Source organism: Conger conger, chromosome 16 (genome assembly GCF_963514075.1).
Source record: "Conger conger chromosome 16, fConCon1.1, whole genome shotgun sequence".
Lineage (NCBI taxonomy): Eukaryota > Metazoa > Chordata > Actinopteri > Anguilliformes > Congridae > Conger > Conger conger.
In genome coordinates, this window is record NC_083775.1 from 9,508,499 (window position 1) to 9,530,291 (window position 21,793).

The 21,793-nt window shown below is 42.8% G+C and overlaps 3 protein-coding genes across 5 annotated transcripts in view; 1 reads left to right on the forward strand and 2 right to left on the reverse strand.

Annotated features, from left to right (window-relative positions):
• The window catches only part of tefb (TEF transcription factor, PAR bZIP family member b), an 11,844-nt gene extending 7,955 nt beyond the window's left edge, over positions 1–3,889 (forward strand). For all 3 annotated transcript variants that reach the window (XM_061223818.1, XM_061223816.1, XM_061223817.1), the window contains exon 4: positions 167–3,889. In XM_061223818.1, the coding sequence (XP_061079802.1) occupies positions 167–382 (216 nt within the window). In that variant the 3' untranslated portion in view covers positions 383–3,889. The remainder of the gene's footprint in view (positions 1–166) is intronic.
• A 5,908-nt stretch (positions 3,890–9,797) lies between these two features.
• Positions 9,798–14,323, reverse strand: LOC133114591 (protein Tob2). Its single transcript, XM_061224111.1, has 3 exons — positions 14,132–14,323; positions 11,666–11,764; positions 9,798–11,359 (listed from the first exon to the last, which is right to left on the reverse strand). Exon 3 carries the CDS (start codon positions 11,337–11,339, stop codon positions 10,107–10,109), a length of 1,233 nt encoding a protein of 410 aa, XP_061080095.1. The 5' UTR covers positions 11,340–11,359; positions 11,666–11,764; positions 14,132–14,323; the 3' UTR covers positions 9,798–10,106.
• An 891-nt stretch (positions 14,324–15,214) lies between these two features.
• On the reverse strand, positions 15,215–18,454 carry LOC133114818 (PHD finger-like domain-containing protein 5A). Its single transcript, XM_061224479.1, has 4 exons — positions 18,318–18,454; positions 17,225–17,248; positions 16,778–16,944; positions 15,215–15,543 (listed from the first exon to the last, which is right to left on the reverse strand). The coding sequence occupies exons 1-4, from the start codon at positions 18,367–18,369 to the stop codon at positions 15,454–15,456; spliced, it is 333 nt and encodes a 110-aa protein (XP_061080463.1). The 5' UTR covers positions 18,370–18,454; the 3' UTR covers positions 15,215–15,453.
• Between the last annotated feature and the right edge of the window lie 3,339 nt (positions 18,455–21,793).

The window sequence follows — 21,793 nt, forward strand, 5'->3', positions numbered from 1 at the left end:
CTCTGTCCCTCTCTCTCTCTCTCTCTCTCTCTCTCTCTCCCCCTCTCTCTCCTATCTCTATCTTCTCTCTTTCCCTCTCTCTCTCCTCTCTTCTCTCTCTCTATTTCCCCCCCTCTCTCTCCTATCTCTCCCTCCCTCCCTCTCCCTCTCCCTCTCTCTCCCTCAGGATGACCGGTACTGGGAGAGGAGGAAGAAGAACAACGTGGCGGCGAAGCGTTCGCGCGACGCGCGGCGCCTGAAGGAGAACCAGATCACGGTGCGGGCGGCCTTCCTGGAGCGGGAGAACGCGGCGCTGCGGCAGGAGGTGGCGGAGCTCCGCAAGGACTGCGGCCGCTGCAAGAGCCTGGTGTCCCGCTACCAGGCCAAGTACGGGCCCCTGTAAGGGGGGGGGCCGGGGAGCCGCGCGCGGGGTCCACGCTCCCGCCAGCGAGACCCCGCCATTCCTTTTTGAAACCGCCCCCACACTCAAACCGCAGCGTCGGGCTTCAGACCGACACACCCACAGGACACGTGCGGCCCAGACGCATGCAGGGGGGAGCGCAGGGCGCCACGCACGCTCCACGCGCCCCGTCCGCGGGGCGCGCCCTCATTAGCGTAGACAGCATAGTACGAACTGGCCCGCGCTGGGCATGCCAGGCAGGTTATCACACCGAGCCGCCGGCCGGCGTCCGTAACAGAGGAGCGACAGCGCGTTCACTTAGACAGGCAAACCCGGTAAGGCAATACTCCTTCAAAGCATGAACACTTTAGATGTTGAGACGTGAACCTCGTCGTTCCCCTTCCTGTCTTCCCCATCAGCCACCCCCCACCCCCCCACCACCCCTTGCTGTGGTGATTGGCCATTTCTCTCGCCTGTCAAGAGCACCGCCTGTCCAGGTGGGCGGAGCATGGACGGTAGAGATTGACGGACAGGTTCATTTATTGGTTCAGAGCAGAAGACACGGCGAAATGGCACGAGGTGAACGGGCGCGGGTGTGGGGATTGTTAACCGAACGACGGAAAAACAGGAAGTTTGTATCCCACTGCCACGTTTAAACGTCAGCGTTTCTCCTGTGAGCTTCCCTTGATATTTCTATTGGTGAATATTCCTTCTGTATTAGAGGGGGAGTTAAATCTTTTCATCTCACAGAAATATGTGATCATTTGATTTGGTTTTATTGTATATAGTCTTTTTAATCTCTAATGCACCATATTGTGTGTTCTTGTTTTTTTTTCTTGTAAAACCAGCACGTTGAGCGACATGCTTAAAGGCATAGCAGGGAGTTTACGGGCAAAGACGAGGGAAAGGCTTCTTTTACTGTGACACCTGGGGGTTGTAGTTTGAAATAGCCTGGCCTACATTGAAGTGACTCTTGTTCCATTTATAGAAATGTTTTTGCAATAATTTAGCTTCCAGTCTCTCTCCTCAGTTTTTTATAAAATAAATTGTTTTGGGTGATTTTCGGAAGAGGAGAAGGGTGGTGTTTCTTATACAGTGGATCAAGTCGTGCACTGGGCCTTCATCAGGGTTATTACAGGTGTATATAGATGACTTTTCTTGTGAAAATATGTATGTGCAGGCAGGGGGGCAAAAGATCATTCATTCTATGTGACATCAGCAGCAATATTCAGAGTGCTTTGGCTTGGACTAGACGGCATCCTGAAATGATCAATTTATTGAGATTAGATTAGATAGGCCGATACCTGGAAAAAAAAAGGCCATGTGGCCATAATTGTATTGTAACCGGTGTCATGTCTTTGATTTCTCTCTCCCACTACACTGACATTATACACATCTTTTATTGAGTCAAATAATAAAATAATACAGGAGAGGTAGAGTCCCAAATGCCCGAATTCATCCCATTTAAGTGCTTTCTGCCCCCAAGCCACGCGTGCACTCAACATTGTAAACAGGAAAATAATCTATAGCATCAGTAGTTTGGTTTATTAAGATGCTAGGCCCTCCGTAACAGCATAATTTAGGAAGTCCTTATATTTGAGCCTTCTCAAGTAGTTTCTACAGTTCTGCAGGCTCCAGACTCTTGTAAATAGGTGTTTTGTCATGTTGTTTGAAATTGTGTCTTTTCTCAACAAGTGCGAGCAGTTAGTCACACATGAGAATTTTGATCTTGACATGTTACAATTATTTGTCTGTTGGAACAAATGGCCACGGTTAGTGCAGTGGATCTGGTTGGAATATGTAGTTGTGGATCTCTTATTTCTAACAATATTCACAGCAAAAATTACAAGAAGGTGACCTGATTAAGTGTTGGATTCCAAGAATTGGTGTGAAACGGGTTCTTAAATCTTAAGACTGGAGCCGGGTTCTACCTGGTCTCACATTTTTACCTCATTGAACACTTTCATTAAATATTTCTTTGAACTGTTAAAAAGGACTGTTGCCGTAAAGAATTGAAGGAGATTGTCAGAATGCAAGCCCAGAATGCACTGGGGCAAAGCCACGAAGACTCCTGGTTCTCCTGCTCCCACCAAACAGTTCACCCAACTCAAATCCCAGCCCTTTCTCTTACACTGATGGGCAAGTACATGAGGGCAGAGTTTATTGTTCTAGATCAGGGATCAGAATCCTTTTTTTTTTTTGCTGGGTGAACTGGGCGTGTCTGATAAAGGGCAAACCCTTGAGGTGTCTCCAGTGATTGTGGTTCAGTCTTCTGTGGAGATACCCGAGGAAGTGTCCCGAAAAACCATTGTGCTTCCAGTCCAGAGCAGCAGTTCATCTGGGATAATATTCTGTGTTCATCTCATCAAATTTATCTGAGAATGTAATGTAATGTGAATGAGAATGTAATCACCTCAAGAAGGAAACATGCAAATGGAACTGAACTTGTGCTCTGGAAACTTGTAACTCGACTAATGACGGTGGACAAAGGGTTCTACACCTCTACGCATGAGAAGCGTGTACCACAAATCTCGCCACTTCTCGAGGAATTGTGTTAATAATTGTGATAATAGTCATGGTTGGTCTCAAGTGCAGAGGCAAGCTTACAGCATATTAAAACATGTTTATACATGCTAACATTGTACATGTTCATACAAGTCCTCTTGTGGTAGCTCATATGTTCTCGGAATTCTTTCAGAATTCTTAGGGGGAAGGAAGGGGGTTGGGTTGATGTTTTGACCTCATTTACAATCTGCAAAGGGCTTTCTTATTTTATGTCAATTGATTTCCTGTTGGAAGTCGATAGAAATTTAACCGTTTTACAGAGAATTCCTCTGGTCTTTTTCAATAACGATTTTTGTGGCGTGGTTTTAGACCTCTAACGACCACGTGGTGAAAGCAACACAACGCAACACAACTTAATCCAAGGCAACACATCGACACAACTCATTACAAGGATGGAGGGGTGGTGTGAGGCTACATTTTGCGAGACTATTGCCAATTGCTGGACATTTGAATCTCTTGCCATTGTAGATATTTGCGTAATCAGAATTTCAGGTGGTTTTACAGAGGTGGTGGTGAATGCTAAATCCAGGTTTACATTGTACACACGGGTTGGTTAGATATGCCAGAGAATGCACTGTGTTGTAGTTATTGTCAAAGATCAACTAATGGGCGATATCAACTCATGAGACGCAGGTTTTTGCCTCTATTTTGCAGGTTCCTATATGTAGCAGTCAAATGTTATGGCAATTTCAGAATAAAGTTTTTTCTTCTACCTTTTATATAAAAGTATACTAAATTGTGTGTTTCACTGGTGTTTGACTGATTTTTGACTATTTTTGAAAGATATGATTTTCTTGGAGAGGGTGAGATTTTCTATAAATATATTATTTTACATTTCTTCTCTGTGCATTCTGTATTTGATAGTGTGACCACAGTATGTCATTACTGTTCTGTATTGTCCAAATTAATAATAAAAAGAGATAATGAAATGTAGACCCTCTTAAATTTGTGTGATTTGCCTTCTTGCTGCTCTCCTTATTGCATCACTTCCTGTGTCTGTACTGTGTGGCAGTGATCTTTATATGGTTGGCATTTATATAGCGCCTTCATCCAAAGCGCTGTACAATTGATGCTTCTCATTCACCCATTCATACACACACTCACACACCGACGGCGATTGGCTGCCATGCAAGGCCCCGACCAGCTCGTCAGGAGCATTTGGGGGTTAGGTGTCTTGCTCAGGGACACTTCGACAAAGCCCGGGCGGGGGATCGAACCGGCAACCCTCCGACTGCCAGACGACTGCCTGAGCCATGTTGCCCCGCTGATCTTTATCGCTGACTTACTGAATGTGAATCCTTTTTGGGTACAGTTGGGAGTTAAATTATTAGGGGACTGGGCTTTTACCTGAGGTTTCAATCCCAGGCTGCTACTGTACACTTGTATAACATACCCCGACATTTAAAAAATAAATTAATCCAGATATGACAAGAGGTAGAATGCATCAATATGGGCCAGGAGTCTGTTCCACAAAGCAGGATTATTCAGTTAGCCAGATAAAAACCTGGAATATGAACACCTGGACACAAACCTGGTTTTACCTTGTGCAGTTATCCTGCTTTAATACAGTTATCCTGCTTTAACACAGTTATCCTGCTTTAGCACAGTAATCCTGCTTTAACACAGTAATCCTGCTTTAACACAGTTATCCTGCTTTAACACAGTAATCCTGCTTTAACACAGTTATCCTGCTTTAACACAGTAATCCTGCTTTAACACAGTTATCCTGCTTTAACACAGTTATCCTGCTTTGTGGAACAGGGTACCGGGATCATCAACTCTGACCCACAAATCCAAATTCAGCCCTGGTTTTCCTTTCCCCCGGTTAATTCGTGCTACGGATTGGGCAGCCTGTCTTCACACCTGACTCCCAGGTAGGGAAGGGTGGGGAACCAGCAGGTCTCGAGGATTGTGAGTTGCTGATCCCTGATATAGGCTGAGGGAGTTGCCCTACACAAGGGCAAATAAAAGTATATCTCCAAATAAAATCTAGTAAGCAACTGCAAGGTGTGGTGACTGTGAGAGACACAAGATGGTGTCCACAGGATGGGCAACGTAAGAGGATGAAGGAACGTTTTTAATTTTGCCGAGCAAAATGTGATGCCCATTCGTTTGATATGCAGTTTCCTGGCTTGCCCCTTTTTATTATTCCAACGGCGTGCCATGTGTTATGTAATTCACACACAAGGGAAACACGTTACATAAGGCCTGCCTCAAAAGATTAGAGGCTGGAGAGAGGAGAGGAAAGAGGGGATGCAAGAAAAAGAAGGGCGAGGTTGAGTGAGCAGAAGACGACAGAGAGAGCTAGTATGACAAAAAATAAATAAAACGAAATTAAGGAGTAGCTGGTTGGAGTGGACAGAGCAGCAGAGCACTGGAAGCTGGGGGTTGGAACTCTGCGGAAAAGATCACGGCAATTGTGGAGGTGGTAAAACAAGTCACGCTTCACAACAAAGTTAACACACAGTTAAAAACCAATTAGTCATGTCTGAAGACATTAAGATGTAAATTAGCAACCAAATGCCCCGCAATTTAGCGGAGGCAGCAGTGGTGAATGCCTTACAATGGGAGTGCTTTTGAGGATGTGTTTTGGTGGAGGAGGGGCATTTAAAGGGCAACTAGATCAAGTGCGTTTAAGAATAATATCATCCTTTGGATATGACAAGAAAAAAAAAAGGTCTGAAATACTATACGTACACAGGGTTTTTCATTGAACATTGAAAAACGGACAAATTAAGACAAGACAAGTCGATTGTTTTTCATGCTTATTTTTGTCATTATTTTTATTACAAACTTAAAAAAAGAATCTGATACAATAAGAAACTGCAGTAGTTTGTCCCTTGGGGGGAACACAGAAAACAGGTCATTGCATTTTGCTTGTGAAAGGTCCATGTAATCCTATAGGGTGTTACAGATCAGATACAAAATAGAGAAATTATAATAAAATACAGGCAAAAAAGAAAACACTATTTTAATACATCTTTCATTATAGCTATTTTTCTTAAATGTTATATTTTCCATATAAAATTAATCTTTTTCAACAAAAGTGTTCCAGATAGCAAATGAAAATACAAGAAAATAAGCTGAAGATGAGATATGAAAAAAAACACATCAAGTCTGTTAGTCAACACTGGTGGTACAAAGTCCTTCATGTAAAGCAAATAGAGCTCATAATCAACATACCATCTCTCACCACAACCTTCATATTTGTTGGATGCAGGATGATAATAATAAGGAAACTTAAATACATTTGTAATGGCATGAAAAGGTGTGTCCAATTTCCAACAGGAAAGTATGGAGGCAAAAGCCCAAAAATGACAAACGACAAAACATTTTTTACATTCTCCTTCCCATGTCAAATGTGCTTTGAAGCTAAAGACCTGAAGTGAGTCTTCTTCTCCAGCTAGCCAGCTGTGCCAGGCTTGGAATGAAATGTGACCTCTGATTAACCGGGCTGTTCAGTTCCCCCAACACATCTCGGTCTGATTAACTGGGTTGGTCAGTTCCCCTTCCCCTCCCCCCCCCCAACACATTTTGGCCATTTCACATCAAGTAACTAATCAGAAGAATCATGAATGATTTACAGAGCACAGGGACCTCCCTATGTAGCCCTCTCTGGATCTCTCTCTACCCTGGGTCCACCAGCACTGACCATGCCACGTTCACACCGCACTGAAAGTGACAAGCTAATAACCGCACCGCCGCAGGGTGCCGAAATCTTTAGAGGGACACACGATCTGAGCAGGCTAGTCCAGAAACAGGTAGAACATGGTGTGTGTCTGCGTGTCTGAGAGAGAGGCGAGGGGGGGGGGGGGTGGGGGGGGGTGGTGGGGGGGGGGGGGGGGGGCATAGAACAGAAGCTTCGAGGCGTGAAATGAAATGATTATGGAATTCCACTGGGACGAGAATTCCGTGGTGCTCTCAATGCCAACGAGCGTTTCGGCTTCGACTACCACTTCTGCAACAAGGGCAGCAGAGACGCAAGCTCTACGAGGCGAAACTACAGAGGGGGGGGGGGGGGGGGGGGGAAATGAACAGAGATATGGGCAAGACTGAACAGAGATGCTGACAGTACGCAAGGAAGTGGGGGAAAGGAGTGGTCTGGTCACACAGAGAGAACAGAGTCAGTGCAGGGAAGGGGGGGAGGGGGGGGTCAGGTGGTCCATTTTGTTTTTGGCTTTATCAACTGACACAAAAAACAAAGGTGGTTAAAAAGGTGGTAAGTCAGTTATTCCGACTGCCCAGGATACAAAGACATTCGGACACTCCAGTTATGGAGGTTTTGCCTTTGTAAAGATCCTCGTCTTTAAACTCAACAAGAAACAACTTTACAGACTACATTTACCCGTCTTTTATTGAACAATTTCTGTACAAGGTACGATACACATTCAATACTTTTATTTCATATACTTTTAAATTTTTCATGTTTCATCTTGCATATATATTCATATATTTTTGAAAAAATAACTTCAGCACGTAAGAAACTAAACAATGAAAAAAAATTCTTAATAATGTAAGAAATATATACATATTTATACTGGTATAGTATATATCTCTTACCATTACAAACGTTCTAGATAATTCTTTGAAAAACACACAGGAAAAATAGAAAAATTGTAAATAAATTACAAATAAATGTAAAAATGCATCCCCCCCCCCCCCCACGTCTGTACAGAAATGCGACCCTCTTATCCCTCCCAAACTCCCTGCCCCACCCAAAAAAAACAAACACAAAAAAAACTCAAAATAAAATAAAAACAAACTGCATGACAGTCATGTAGCAAAGCCAGTGTAAGCACAAGTCAAGGGTCCTGTATGTTTTTAGCTTATACACGCAGGTTTCTGGGCACAACTTAGAAAACATTCAGCTCAGAGAGAGGTCATCCTAGCCCCCGTCGTAACAACCTTTCCTTAAGAAAAATCCGTCTCCAGAGGCAGTTCCACAGATCATCAACCGGCCGTTTAGCCCTCTCGGCTTTATGACAACACGGTATTATTATTATTCGCTATTATGTTCGAATCCGTTCCGTATACATTCCTGTACTCCTAAGACACTTGCAGCGGACATTGTGAACAGGAGCGGTCGCCGGAGGGATGATTTCTCTTGGCGCAGAAGAAGGACGCAGCAGCAGTGGTGGATAAAGTGCTGTGTGGTTGGGGATGAGGTGGGGAGGGCATTCAGGCTGCATCTGCCCTGCTTCTGCCCTGCTTCAGGACCGTCCCCCACCGGGACATGGCTCCATTTCACCATCTATCATCAAGTCATCTGGCAAGGTATCGTATAAAGTGACTGAATATAAATCACAGGAAACATTCACAGTCCGGACATAAAACTAAACAAAAACAATAACAAAAACAAAAAAAAAAAAAGAGAGGAAAATAGAACATTATAACGTATCATCACACTTCCCCCCCCCCCCCCTTTTTTTATTTTGTGTTCCAAGCAGCAACTGTCAGTAAGTAACCCGAGACCAGAGAACCAAAATAGCAGGGAGAGGGAGAGAGAATCTAGCGGTTTACAGCACCGCCGTAGCCCAGCGGGAACGTGTTCTGCGTTCTAAAGGCTCAGACTTCCACCCACTGTAATTCTCATAGATCTCCTCCCTCTCTCCTTCTCATCAATCTCTCTCCTTTCTCTTCCTCCTCCTTTGCCTCCTCCACTTCTCGTCTCCTCATTTATTGAGATCTCTCCTTCACTGTCGACGTCACGCACAGCCATTCATCACAGTCACCACTGCCGCTTGAGTGTGTCCAGCAGACCTCCATCCCCTGATCCTACCTTCAGACACTCCTGCATGCAATCTGCGTGTGCGTGCGTGAGCATGTGTGTGTGTGGGTGTGTGAGCATGTGTGTGCGTGTGTATGTGAGCATGTGTGTGCGTGTGTGAGCATGTGCGCTTGTGTATGCGAGCGTGCGTGTGTATGCGAGCGTGCGTGTGTATGCGAGGGTGCGTGTGTATGCGAGCGTGCGTGTGTATGCGAGCGTGCGTGTGTATGCGAGCGTGCGTGTGTATGTTAGCGTGCGTGTGTATGCGAGCGTGGGTGTGTATGCGAGCATGCGTGTGTATGCGAGAGTGCGTGTGTATGCGAGCGTGTGTGTGTATGCGAGCGTGCGTGTGTATGCGAGAGTGCGTGTGTATGTTAGCGTGTGTGGGTGTGTGAGCATGTGTGTGCGTGTGTATGTGAGCATGTGTGCGCTTGTGTATGTTAGCGTGCGTGTGTATGCGAGCGTGTGTGTATGTGAGCGTGCGTCTGCGCACGTGTGCATGTACGTGGCCTGTTTTTCCACTTCCCGTTTCATCTCTCACTCATTAATTCTCCAGCCTCCAATAGCATTATCCTTAGCCCCCCCCGCCCCCCACGCCCTCTGTAAATCTCTACCACTGAATTCCCCCTTACTCACTTTTTATTCAATACAAAATGTGAGAGCAGATTTTTCAGACATAAGAAAAGAAGAGCGGTCCCTCCTTGCACCATAGTGGAGGACCGGGGGCACCCGCTGTTCTCTGACCGCAGCTCAAAGCCTGCGCTTTAGCTTAAAAAACGCCAGGCCTCCGCAAAAAGTGTGAATGAGCCACATGACAAAGCAAAGAACACTGGAGTATCACTGACCACATGGAGGGCCGGGACCGGTCCTCCGCCATTTCGTGCCAGTGGAGAAGGGAGCGCTGCTAGCCGCTAGCAGCTTCAGACCCACACAACCCCGCCTGTGGGCTGCGGGTCCCTGGGTCTCGTTTCACAGCTTTATAAAACAGTGAGAGCTTGAGTAACACACCGTTTTGCCCAGGGGGAAAATGCACGGTCGAGCATAAAAAAAAACCAAAAAAAACCCAGGGGGTATATACCATCAAAGTTCAACATTTAAACAACAGTTTATCCTTCAAAGCAAAAAAACAAACAAACAAAGGAAAACGTTCTGTGCAGCAGGAGACTGGTTACTCCCCAGGCGAAACTGAAACAAAAAAAATCCTTCCAAAAATTTGAACGAGAACATTAACATAAATGGCAACTTTCACAACATATGACGGTGGTGGTAGTTTTATATTATTTCTAAGCTGTCATTTTAGTAAGAACAAGGTTACAAAAAAAAACGTCCTTAGAGTAAATGAGCAAGGATTTGTCCATCACCCCAATAAACATGTTGAGCTGATGACTGCAGGCCTTAGTTGGCCAGCACCACAGGTTGGAAAGCCTGGCTGGGGTACTGCAGGTTGTAACCCCCAAGCCCCTCCACAAACGGGGGCTTCTCCAGGTAGGAAATCCCGCCGCTGCCATCGATGATGCCCACAGCCGGGCCTGGGGGGGGGCTGGAGAACGGGTCAAAGGTTGGGTGGGAGTGGGGGTGGGCAGGGTGAGGGTGAGGGTGGGGGGGCTGGAAGGGACTGGCATGGGGGGGCAAAGTGGGGGCATCCGTATCAAAGTAGAGGGCACTCGGGGAGGTGGGGTAGACAAACTCTTTGGCATTGGGGGATAGCTGGCTCGGGACTTGACCTCCCAAAGAGTGGAGGGAGAGAGAGAGGGCCTTGTGCTTCAGCAGCCCTGGGGGGGAAATGGTGGTGGGCGAGCGAGACAGCATTCTCTGTTGAGGGGGGACCCCAACTCCCGACCCCCCTGCCGATCCTGAACTGCCACATTTCTTCATCTTAGTGGAGCCAAATTTAGTGGCGGCGAAAGTGGCAGTGGTGAAGGTGATGGGCTGGGGGGGTGGGCGTGGGTTTGGGGGGGCCGGGGGCTGCTGCTGAGGGGGCAGGTAGGAGAGGCCGGAGCTCGGGGGTGGGGGCGTGGAGGTGTTGGAGGAGTGGGCAGTCAGGTTGTTGGGGGTGCTCGGGGGGTACAAGGCCTGGGCAGGTGTCCCCGGTCCTGCCTTCTCTGTCCAACCTCCCACGGACAGAGAAGGCAGGACCGGGGACACCTGCCCGCCAACCGGCACAAAAACCTGAGCCTCCGGGTTGAACCCCAAACTCTTGCCCTCCTCGACTTCCAGTTCCCCTTTGCTCCCCCCGGCGACACCCTCGGGGCGCTCTCCTTCCCTCCCCAGGCCAGGGGGGTCCTCAAGATACAGCACCTTCACCGCCCCCTTCTCCCCGATTTGGTAGGACACCTCGTACGGGTCGATCCAGACGCTCAGCTCTGGAGGAACGTTCGCCCGCACTTCTTCTGTGTCTAAGCCACTTCGCCGGGCCGCCAGCTCCACCACGGGGTCCCGGGGGGCCCCCAGGTGCAGGCAGCGGAAGGCAGAGCCTCGCAGGGGGGCCTCGGGGTACCAGTGGCCCTCGAAGCGCGACACCAGGAGCCTTTCCAGCTCCTCGCCAAACAGGTCTGCGCGGCGCCGGGGAAGTTTGTTGTACAGGTACGACACAATGAAGTTCAGGGCTACTTTGACCTCCAGGTGCATGGCTGTGACAGTCAGGTGACCTGGTTAAACCAAGGTACAGCACAGGGTGAGGCTGATGAACACCAAGCCAATGCTCGACTCTACTTCCATGCTGCATGCATTTCAGTCTTACCTGGACTACACTTGGCAACAGAAATGTAACTGACGTAGCATTAGCAGCATAATATTACAGTACAGTTGTAAAGTCACCTTCAGGACAGCTAAGACCACCTCAAAGTTTGTGGCTAGCTGAACTGTCCCCTCCACTATCTCACTTACAAATCAAGAAACACACTGAACTCAGTAAACTGGGGGTAGGAAGACGAGGAAAGATGGGGTATTCTAACCTGTTAGAAGTCGTGTGGCAGCTGTTGTCAGCTGAGTGTCACAAGCGGTTAAGCCTCCAAATGATGTCAAATAGTCATTGCTTTCTTCCCGTAAAAAGGCTAAGAAAAAGGAAACAAATAAAAGGTGAATAGTAAATATATTTACGGAAACCTGCATATGTGCAAACAGTGACAATGGTACAGAATGAAACCCTATAAGATAGACGGTTGTTTCCTTGATGCGATGTACACATAAAATGGCAGTGGCTCGACAACCCGGTGGCAACTGCACTCCCCAAAATGCATTGGACAGTTGTGTCACTTACGTCATCATTACGCGTGCACACCGCGGAGCATCCGCCTCCGCATAATCAAAACAATAGCAATCTCATTGACACGAATGTTGCTATTATTTTTGTGCGAATACAATTCACAGACCAGTCCAGACCATGCATATTTTGGTGTCATTGACAACTAACACTGTACTGGAAATATGTAGCAAAAAAGAAGCAGGATTCGTAACAAAAAAGTGGAATTCACGGTCGATCATTGAATGGAAAGGTGACATTGTTGCTGGTCCAACCAAGCCAGCTATACTACTAGCTTGTTAGCGCTTGCGTTGTGAACTTGCCAGATATTTAGCTAGCTCGAGCAGAAGTACTAGATCTAAACGTATCAATGACACAGATCCTGGATACGTAGCCTATTTTGCTGGGTACACAATGCATTCCATCTAGCCTAGTACAAATACGAATTGCTTGCTTGCTAGCCTATCCAACCCGAAATCTCTGCGATACCAATGTGCAATTAAAACAATTTTGCAATACACGTTAGCTCGCTAGGTACGCTTAAACTACATAATGTAACTCATGACGTATTTTATCGATCCGCACGCTTGATATCACTCATTCGCCCAACCTTGCCAGCTTCTTATTTAGTATGAGTCTGAGGATTATTCATGTGCTTGTTAACGTTAACCTTTAACGACATGTCAAAATACACAGCTATGAAGTATGTGGCTATATTTACCACCATCTGTGTCGAAAATGGTGCCTGTGTAATTAGCAGGCAATCGTTGGCGAAACAGGGAGTAAACGCTAAAAACTCAGCAGCTCGAACACGCATAATCTATGCTACCTATATATGAAAACACTCCTTAGCCTTATTTACAGTAGTTTCGTTTGGCTCAATGTCATTCAATGTCACTCCGTCAATGTCGTGGTTAAAATAAATAACAGTTTTAAATTCCAAATTGGAGACGACATTTTTAAAAAGAAGGTTATATATCAATGCACCGCACATACATGGAAAACTCTGACCCACCCACTGGAACGGAGCGAGGAGATCTGTGGATTTATTTGCGGACAGAATTTTGCCCTGGGCTTAAATGGCAACTGTATTTGGATGTGACTTGAATAGATATGCGTTTTCCACAGTCTGGCAGGGGGGGGCACGTAAAATGCCATGCAAGATTAATATAATCGTGTTGCCTGAATTTAGATCAAATCGGTGTTACAAAATAAACAGTAACCGCAAAACCAGATTTCTGGCCTGTTATAATTTTAATAGCTGGTTGACACACAACCATCGTTTGCGATAGCTGTTGAAGACCAAGCTTATAACAAACACCTTAATCTAAAAATGTTTGGAACTGGAAATATAGCGATATTAAAAATGTATCCCTGCTTAAATGGGAAGGATTTTGTTAACGGAAGAAGTTGCATTCGTGTGGACTGGATAAAAGGGGGTGGGGAACACACTACGTTTACAAGAAAATCCTCAACTGTACATCACAGATATGGCCATATGCATAAGCAAGTGTACAATTCAGAAACATATAAATATATATATGATAATCATTCACAATTACTCATTGAAATGACAGAAAATGCAATTACGTGCATTGCATCCTTGTCCTACAGGATAATGAATTCACCCGATAACGATAAAACACCTCACGCCATAAGATAACACGAGGCACACACTTTCTCGAAACATTATGTTAGATTTACAATAGACATTCTAAGTAAGAATCCAGTATGCAAGGTTCTAAACCGTTCTTACATGGCACAGAATTAACGTCCACAATAAAAACCATTACAACCGTCGCCATAAGATATGAAAACATAGGACTCCATAAACAATTAGATCAATTCATTAGCATATGTAGTATTTAAAAAGAAAATAACTAAATAAAATGATAACGTATCCAAGCGTGCTTATTACTTTCCAATGCAATCAACACTAAAAAGGAAAAACATCCATTTTAAATGAACTTAAAATGGCATTTCAAAACATCAAATTCTAAAATGGTTGACAGCCCCTATTATACATTCAGGCAAGGTTCGACATTCATTTTTTATACCAAGCAATTTTCCCAAACCACAAAACAGCTATGATTGTAGGGAAAGGCACTGCTTACCGCTGGAATATAAAATGTATGTAAAATGTCATACATGTTTATACGCGGATCCTATGTATACTTACTGATGCCCAGCTTGTGTTGTTCCTGCGCTTTTAATTCCCGTAAGTGTACGTGAAGTGGCAAGATATATGGCTTTGGAAATTATCTGCTTACAGACAGTGCTAATGTCTTTCGTTTTGTTTTATTTTTATTCATTTATGATAAAAGTGGGCCTCCGTTTCAACAACCAACCAAGTGCATCTGAAACACCCAGAGGAAACTTTACTGTTTGACAACCTTGCGCATTTATACCAGTCTCTGTTGCCCGCACCCCCGGTCTGTGACGTTCATTAGGCCGGGACTGCTTTCTCTTAAGCTTCCACCATTAACCCTTTGCACTGTGGGATGGAGTGTATTTTTTAAAATATACAATGAATAAAATATGTACATAAGCAAAAACATAAAATCATATAACGTATGAAATAGTGCAACAGCGACCGAATTAATACAAAAAATAATAATTTAAACACAACATTGTGTCAGGATTGTTACCATACGTTCACGATTGCAGTACACAAACCTACCTACATCTATGCAAATATTTGTCACTTCCGTACATAAATTTAAATATGCTTGTACTCTTTCACTGCGAACCTACATACATTTTCACAGGTATCAAAGTGGGCTATAGCACTCTGATCGCAAAGTAAAAACAGGAACTGTAACCAGCCTCTAGTTTCTTTCGCGTCAGTACATTTATATTGTGATGGGTATACTTTGCCCTTTTGCTAAAAATACAAGCTGTGATAGCAACAGCGCTTTCATTGGCTAAAGGGGGAGCGAACCAGCAATGTATTGGTTGGCAAGAGTGGCCAGTCAGCAGTTAGGTAAAGGAGCAAAAGGCAACTGGACATTGACAGGCATCATGGGTAATGTTGTTTATGTCTGCAGTTTTTGTACGTTAGTTGTCCTAGATTGCTTTTGACATGGTTCTTCCTCATACAGGAAAATGTAATTTAAAAACTTTCCCTGCAGAAAACTTGTCTTAGGAACTCAGTCAACCTCAAAGAGCTCAATAGCAACCTATTATTTCTTCAGTTCTCTGCTCATTCAGCTACATTTCTCAAATTTGCATTTAAATAAATTATGAACAAACAGAACAAATATATCTTTCAAAAACAGGTTTATTATATCATGAAGTCCTACACCAACAAAAATGTATTGTGTTTTTTTTAACAGGCCATGTTGTGTGACGTGAATGTGCTACAGTCGTTCAAGTTGCCCTCATGGTTTTGGGTCCCACGTCAATCATATCTGAATTGGTCCTTCTGAATTCTTCCTGCCTTGAGACTGCCAAAACACAGCCACCAGGGTTTTGGATGATCCAGATTAACCATCCAAGTAATCACCTCTTCTTGAAGCCATACTTCTTCCTTTCATAGAAGAGGTCAGTCTTGGAGCTACCCAGGTTTACAATCTTCGGGCAGCCATCTCGCTAAGGGAAAAAAGTTATACAACTTACTGTTAGTCCAAGACTGGGTGTGAAACTGCACGTGTGTTACTGATCTCTAACCCTGAAGGTCCATAATCCAGCAGGTTTATCCAGTTATTTAAACCACCAAAAGCTCTCGATATTGGCTATGAGGAAAGCATACAGAAACTGAAAGGCAGTAATAGACAGTGGAAGCCTTTGAGCAGAGAATACTTATACAGAAACTTGTTCTGAAGCCATCTTACTTTGTTGACATGTAATCGAGCAGATACCACTCAGAAGTAGATTGCTTTACAGTCACGTATAATGTATTCCATTTGTACCTCACATAAAGTCTCATTAGAACAAGATAAGGAAACACTGCAAATGTTTAATATAGGAATTAGTTAAAACATTTTTTCATCTTTTATCCTTCCATGTTTAGTGCACAAAATGTAAGTATCGCAGGTGTAAAGAATGTGAAAAGGTTTTAAAGGCATACAGTGGTGAGCTGGGTTTACAAGAGATTAGCGTTGACGGCTAACCATAAGGCAATTTGAGGGCCAGTGCTCGGTATCATTACAGTAGGTAGCTGCCGTTATTAGCCAACTAAATTCAGTTTAGTATGTCAGATGGCTGGCCATGATAGCTGGGTTGCACTGCACAGTATGACTGCTTGTATCTTATTATATACTCATGCCCAAGACTTGAGATGTCTGATAAAAGCGACAATAACTTAATGCGTTTGTGAGTATACATGCTTATGTTACAGAATTGTGCAATGCTTCCTTCCAGGCAGGGTGGAGCACACTCTAATCCATTTAGCTAAAGTTAGCTACCCCATAACGTTTCAGCATATGGTTTTTGCTATCGGATGTCTGACTGCTATGAATACAGATATTACTGCATTTTTGAAAGAGACTAAAGAGCCTTTAAAAAAAAATGTGCTGCAAGTTGTTTTTTTTTTTTTTTTTTTTTTTACAGAATTACAATCAAAGGAAAATTGACATTTTAATAGCCCCCTCTCCACAATTTGTATCTTGTCAGCATCTGCTGAAGGACACCTTTTGGGATTTTTTCGTATATATATTTTTTTATAATCAAATTTGGATGCTATAAAGGTGAGCTCTTGACAGTTGCTGAATATTAGACTGGTGATGTCACATTTTAGTAGGAATGCTGACATCGAAATCCACAAGCGGCATGAGAGGCAACGGTGTGCAGAAGGCAATATGAGCACAAAGCGCAATGCACTGACATCTTTCTCCTGGATAGTGCACTCCTTGCAGTAGTAGGCGTCGGAAACCCCGGGCCCTCCGCAGATGACGCAGCGCCCCTGATAGGAACCGTAGTTGCACTCGTCGCAGATGCGCACCAGCGTACAGGGCCTCACGTACGAGTCACAAATCACACACTTTCCATCGCCTATGAGAGGATCACAAAGAGGAAGACAGAGGCAGGAGTAATGGGAGGAGGTGGCGGGGTGTTGAAATTGATTCAAATCAGGACATGGGCCCAGCCTGATATGATGCAAAGTGAAATTGCAGGAAAAACGGGAGTATAGACCCTTTTCATAAAATACCATGGAAACCATACCAAAAAAGAATAACCGATGAGGCAGCTTAGGAACATGCACACAGCCATGAATCACCCACATAGCTACCAATCGCTAATGATATTAGATTTATATTTTTGAATTACTTACATTTTTCACACAATCGTCCAATGGCTGAAAAGTAATAAGACAGAACAAATTAAAGGATATGGATATCAGAAGTACATTAATAGCCAAGTTAACACTGTTTTACAGTTAATTGTTCTTAATTATATATACTCACCGAGCAGTTTATTAGGAATATTTTTACTTTATTACACCTACTTATTCATGCGATTATCTAATCAGCCTATTGTGTGGCTGCAGTGCAATGCATACAATCATGTATACACGGGTCAGGAGCTTCAGTTAATGTTCACATCAACATCAGAAAGGGGGGAAAAAGTGATCTAAGTGACTTTGACCATGGAATGATTGTTGGTGGCAGACAGTGTGGTTTGAGTATCTACGAAACGGCTGATCTCCTGGGATATTCACGCAGGCGAGTCTTTAGAGTTAGCAAAGAATGGTGCAAAAACAAAAGGTGACAGTAACGCAAATAACCACAGATTACAACAGTGGTGTGCAGAAGACCATCTCTGAGCACACAACGCATCATAACTCTAAGTGGATAGGCTACAGCAGTAGAAGTAAATAAAAAAAAAAAAACGAAAACAAGTCTAATAAATACCTAATAAAGTGCTCACTGAGTGTATGTATTTATTTCTTTTATTTATGTTTATGAGGATTATTTACCGCATTATATCGGAACTAGCTATCCATGCCATAAATAAAAACCATATTCACATCCTAGGAGGACTTCAATCAATACAGATCAACTGGGTCAAAATGATCAGAATGAGAATGAACATCCTCGCCTATTGTGCGCCATGAACCGACAATAATAAAGATTTCCCAGCACACAAAAACTAACGAAATATTTGCAAATGTTTTTCAAACATATTTCATTACGAAATGTTAGCTATCTCGGGTGAAACCAAACGATTGTCCAAAGTAATTTTACTTGGAATGCTATTGAACAAGCTAACATTAGCGGTGAGGCTAACAATACTGGCTAACGTTACAATCCTCTCACTGGTGTGCTTTTCTTGAACTAAACAGTGGCCCAACTTAGTCGAGAAAACAACCAATAGCTAAGTATAACAGTTAATTGGGTAAGTTATGATAAAGTTTCCACTCTCACCAACTCCAGCTTGTTTTCTACAAAAGATGAGATCGGGATGATGTTTAGCCATTTTGAACTGCGTGCAAAGTCGCGACGCATGCCGGACGCTTATTTAATGACCTATGAACTTTAAACTTCGCTGCTCAGGAACGAAAATGATGACGGCGTGCTCCATACACATGCGCACTATTGTAAAAAAAAAAGAAAAGAAAAAAAGACAGATGAGGCTTCTATTTCTAGATCATGTTCATGAAATTACCAGGTATTGTTACAGGAATCAGCATTAAAAGTATATGAAAATACGAAGTGAATTAGCTGGCGTTTTGTAGCCTCACAACATTATTTGAAATGTCTCTTCTCAATTCAGTAAATTTTGGATTAATTTCCAGCAGTAATCCCAAGTATTTAATTTCATGTATTTTTCTAATAAATGAGTTTACTATTTAATATATATTACCAAAAAAATTATATTAAATATCTACAGTATATTTACATACTTGCATGTCGCATGACAAATCATGATTCTACCCTTTTTGATTATATGCATTTCAAAATATTTAAATTGACTGTATATAACAAAAATGCTTAAAGGATACAGATTCAGAAATATTTATTTTCTGACATTCTTGAGAAGATGATGAAGTCCACTTAATAATTGAAAGGCTGCTTAATTTCCTAAGTGACTCCCACTCAGATTGTTCATCATCCTCCTCTGGATAATTTTCTGTTGCTGTAAAATGTAATTTAGCCTACATTTAAGGAAGTAGGTTTCATATACATACATAATACTAGTTCAGCCATGTTGTGCATTTTCAACATTTTAAAACTTTAAACATGGCTGAACTAGTATTATGTATGTATATGAAACCTACTTCCATATACATATATATATATATTTATATATACAGTGGTGTGAAAAAGTGTTTGCCCCCTTCCTGACTTCTTATTTTTTTGCATGTTTGTCACACTTAAATGTTTCAGATCATCAAACAAATTTAAATATTATTCAAACAAAAATTCAAATTCAACACAAGTAAACACAAAATGCAGTTTTTAAATGAAGGTTTTTATTATTAAAGGAGAAAAAAAAACCAAACCTACCTGGCCCTGTGTGAAAAAGTGATTGCCCCCCCCTGTTAAAACATAACTGTGGTTTATCAAACCTGAGTTCAATTTCTCTAGCCACACCCAGGCCTGATTACTGCCACACCTGTTCTCAATCAAGAAATCACTTAAATAGGACCTGCCTGACAACGTGAAGTAGACCAAATGATCCTCAAAAGCTAGACATCATGCCGAGAGCTAAAGAAATTCAGGAACAAATGAGAAAGAAAGTAATTGAGATCTATCAGTCTGGAAAAGGTTATAAAGCCATTTCTAAAGCTTTGGGACTCCAGCGAACCACAGTGAGAGCCATTATCCACAAATGGTGAAAACATGGAACAGTGGTGAACCTTCCCAGGAGTAGCCGGCCGACCAAAATTACCCCAAGAGCGCAGCGACGACTCATCCAAGAGGTCACAAAAGACCCCACAACAGCATCCAAAGAACTGCAGGCCTCACTTGCCTCAGTTAAGGTCAGTGTTCATGACTCCACCATAAGAAAGAGACTGGGCAAAAATGGCCTGCATGGCAGAGTTCCAAGACGAAAACCACTGCTGAGCAAAAAGAACATTAAGGCTCGTCTCAATTTTGCCAGAAAACATCTTGATGATCCCCAAGACTTTTGGGAAAATACTCTGTGGTCTGACGAGACAAAAGTTGAACTTTTTGGAAGGTGTGTGTCCCATTACATCTGGCATAAAAGTAACACCGCATTTCAGAAAAAGAGCATCATACCAACAGTAAAATATGGTGGTGGTAGTGTGATGGTCTGGGGCTGTTTTGCTGCTTCAGGACGTGGAAGATTTGCTGTGATAAATGGAACCATGAATTCTGCTGTCTACCAAAAAATCCTGAAGGAGAATGTCCGGCCATCTGTTCGTGACCTCAAGCTGAAACAAACTTGGGTTCTGCAGCAGGACAATGATCCAAAACACACCGGCAAGTCCACCTCTGAATGGCTGAAGAAAAACAAAATGAAGACTTTGGAGTGGCCGAGTCAAAGTCCTGTCACATTACATTACATTACATTAATGGCATTTGGCAGACGCTCTTATCCAGAGCGACGTACAGTTGAATCCTATTGAGATGCTGTGGCATGACCTTAAAAAGGCGGTTCATGCTTGAAAACCCTCCAATGTGGCTGAATTACAACAATTCTGCAAAGATGAGTGGGCCAAAATTCCTCGACAGCGCTGTAAGAGACTCATTGCAAGTTATCGCAAATGCTTGATTGCAGTTGTTGCTGCTAAGGGTGACCCAACCAGTTATTAGGTTTAGGGGGCAATCACTTTTTCACACAGGGCCATGTAGGTTTGGATTTCTTTCTCCCTTAATAATAAAAACCTTCATTTAAAAACTGAATTTTGTGTTGAATTTGAATTTGTTTGAATAATATTTAAATTTGTTTGATCTGAAACATAAGTGTGACAAACATGCAAAAAAATAAGAAATCAGGAAGGGGCAAACACTTTTTCACACCACTGTGTGTGTGTATATATATATGTATACACACATCAATCCGTTAATATGACAGTTGGTTAGAATGATAGAACATGTCCCCTATTGGCCTATTCCCAGACTACTCATTTTTTACATTTAAAATGTAATTTGTATGCAGGTGATGCTGTTATCCATGCCAGTGCCTCCTAATGTGGATGTGGATTGCGATTGAATTTCAGTGAGATACAATGAAAATCAATCAAGAAAATCTCCCAAACTGCTCCTGAATTAAAATAAACTTGAAATGATAATATACAAGATTTGTATTATTAAATGCATACTGTTTTGTGCACATGCAAACTGATCCAACATCTCACAGTATGGTGACATTATTTATATGCAAGGATCAGCCTAGTTAAAAAAACAAAACATCCCAGACACTGTCTTGTTAATTGTGTTGTTTGATTTGTTTTATAATGCCATTTGGAGGGAGCCTTCTTTCCATGTCTCGAAAAAATATAAAATTTTTATGCTAACCTGATTAGTTGTGTGGGGCACAGTTTGTTTAAATTTTCGAATGCAATGCATTTTTATGTCCTTTTTATATCGAATACCATATTAAAAATATATTTATGATGCGATTAAGTCATTTTTTATTGTAATAAATAGTGCGTTCATCTAAGACTTCTCAAATGCGTTTGAAAACCAAGCATTTTCATTGAACGCGTCACAGTTTAGTATCTTGGAAGTGGTAATCCAATACATTACAACAACAAAAAAGATACCGATAATATTTGTTATTTAGTTCTAAAATGTCGATAATTCTAATGATAAATGATTAATTCAGTGAAGCCTTTAAACGATTACTATTTTACATAAAGTGCAAAAACGAATATGAATGCAAAAATATCATGCTTCTTTTAGGACCGCGAGCCTTGGAGCTTATAAAA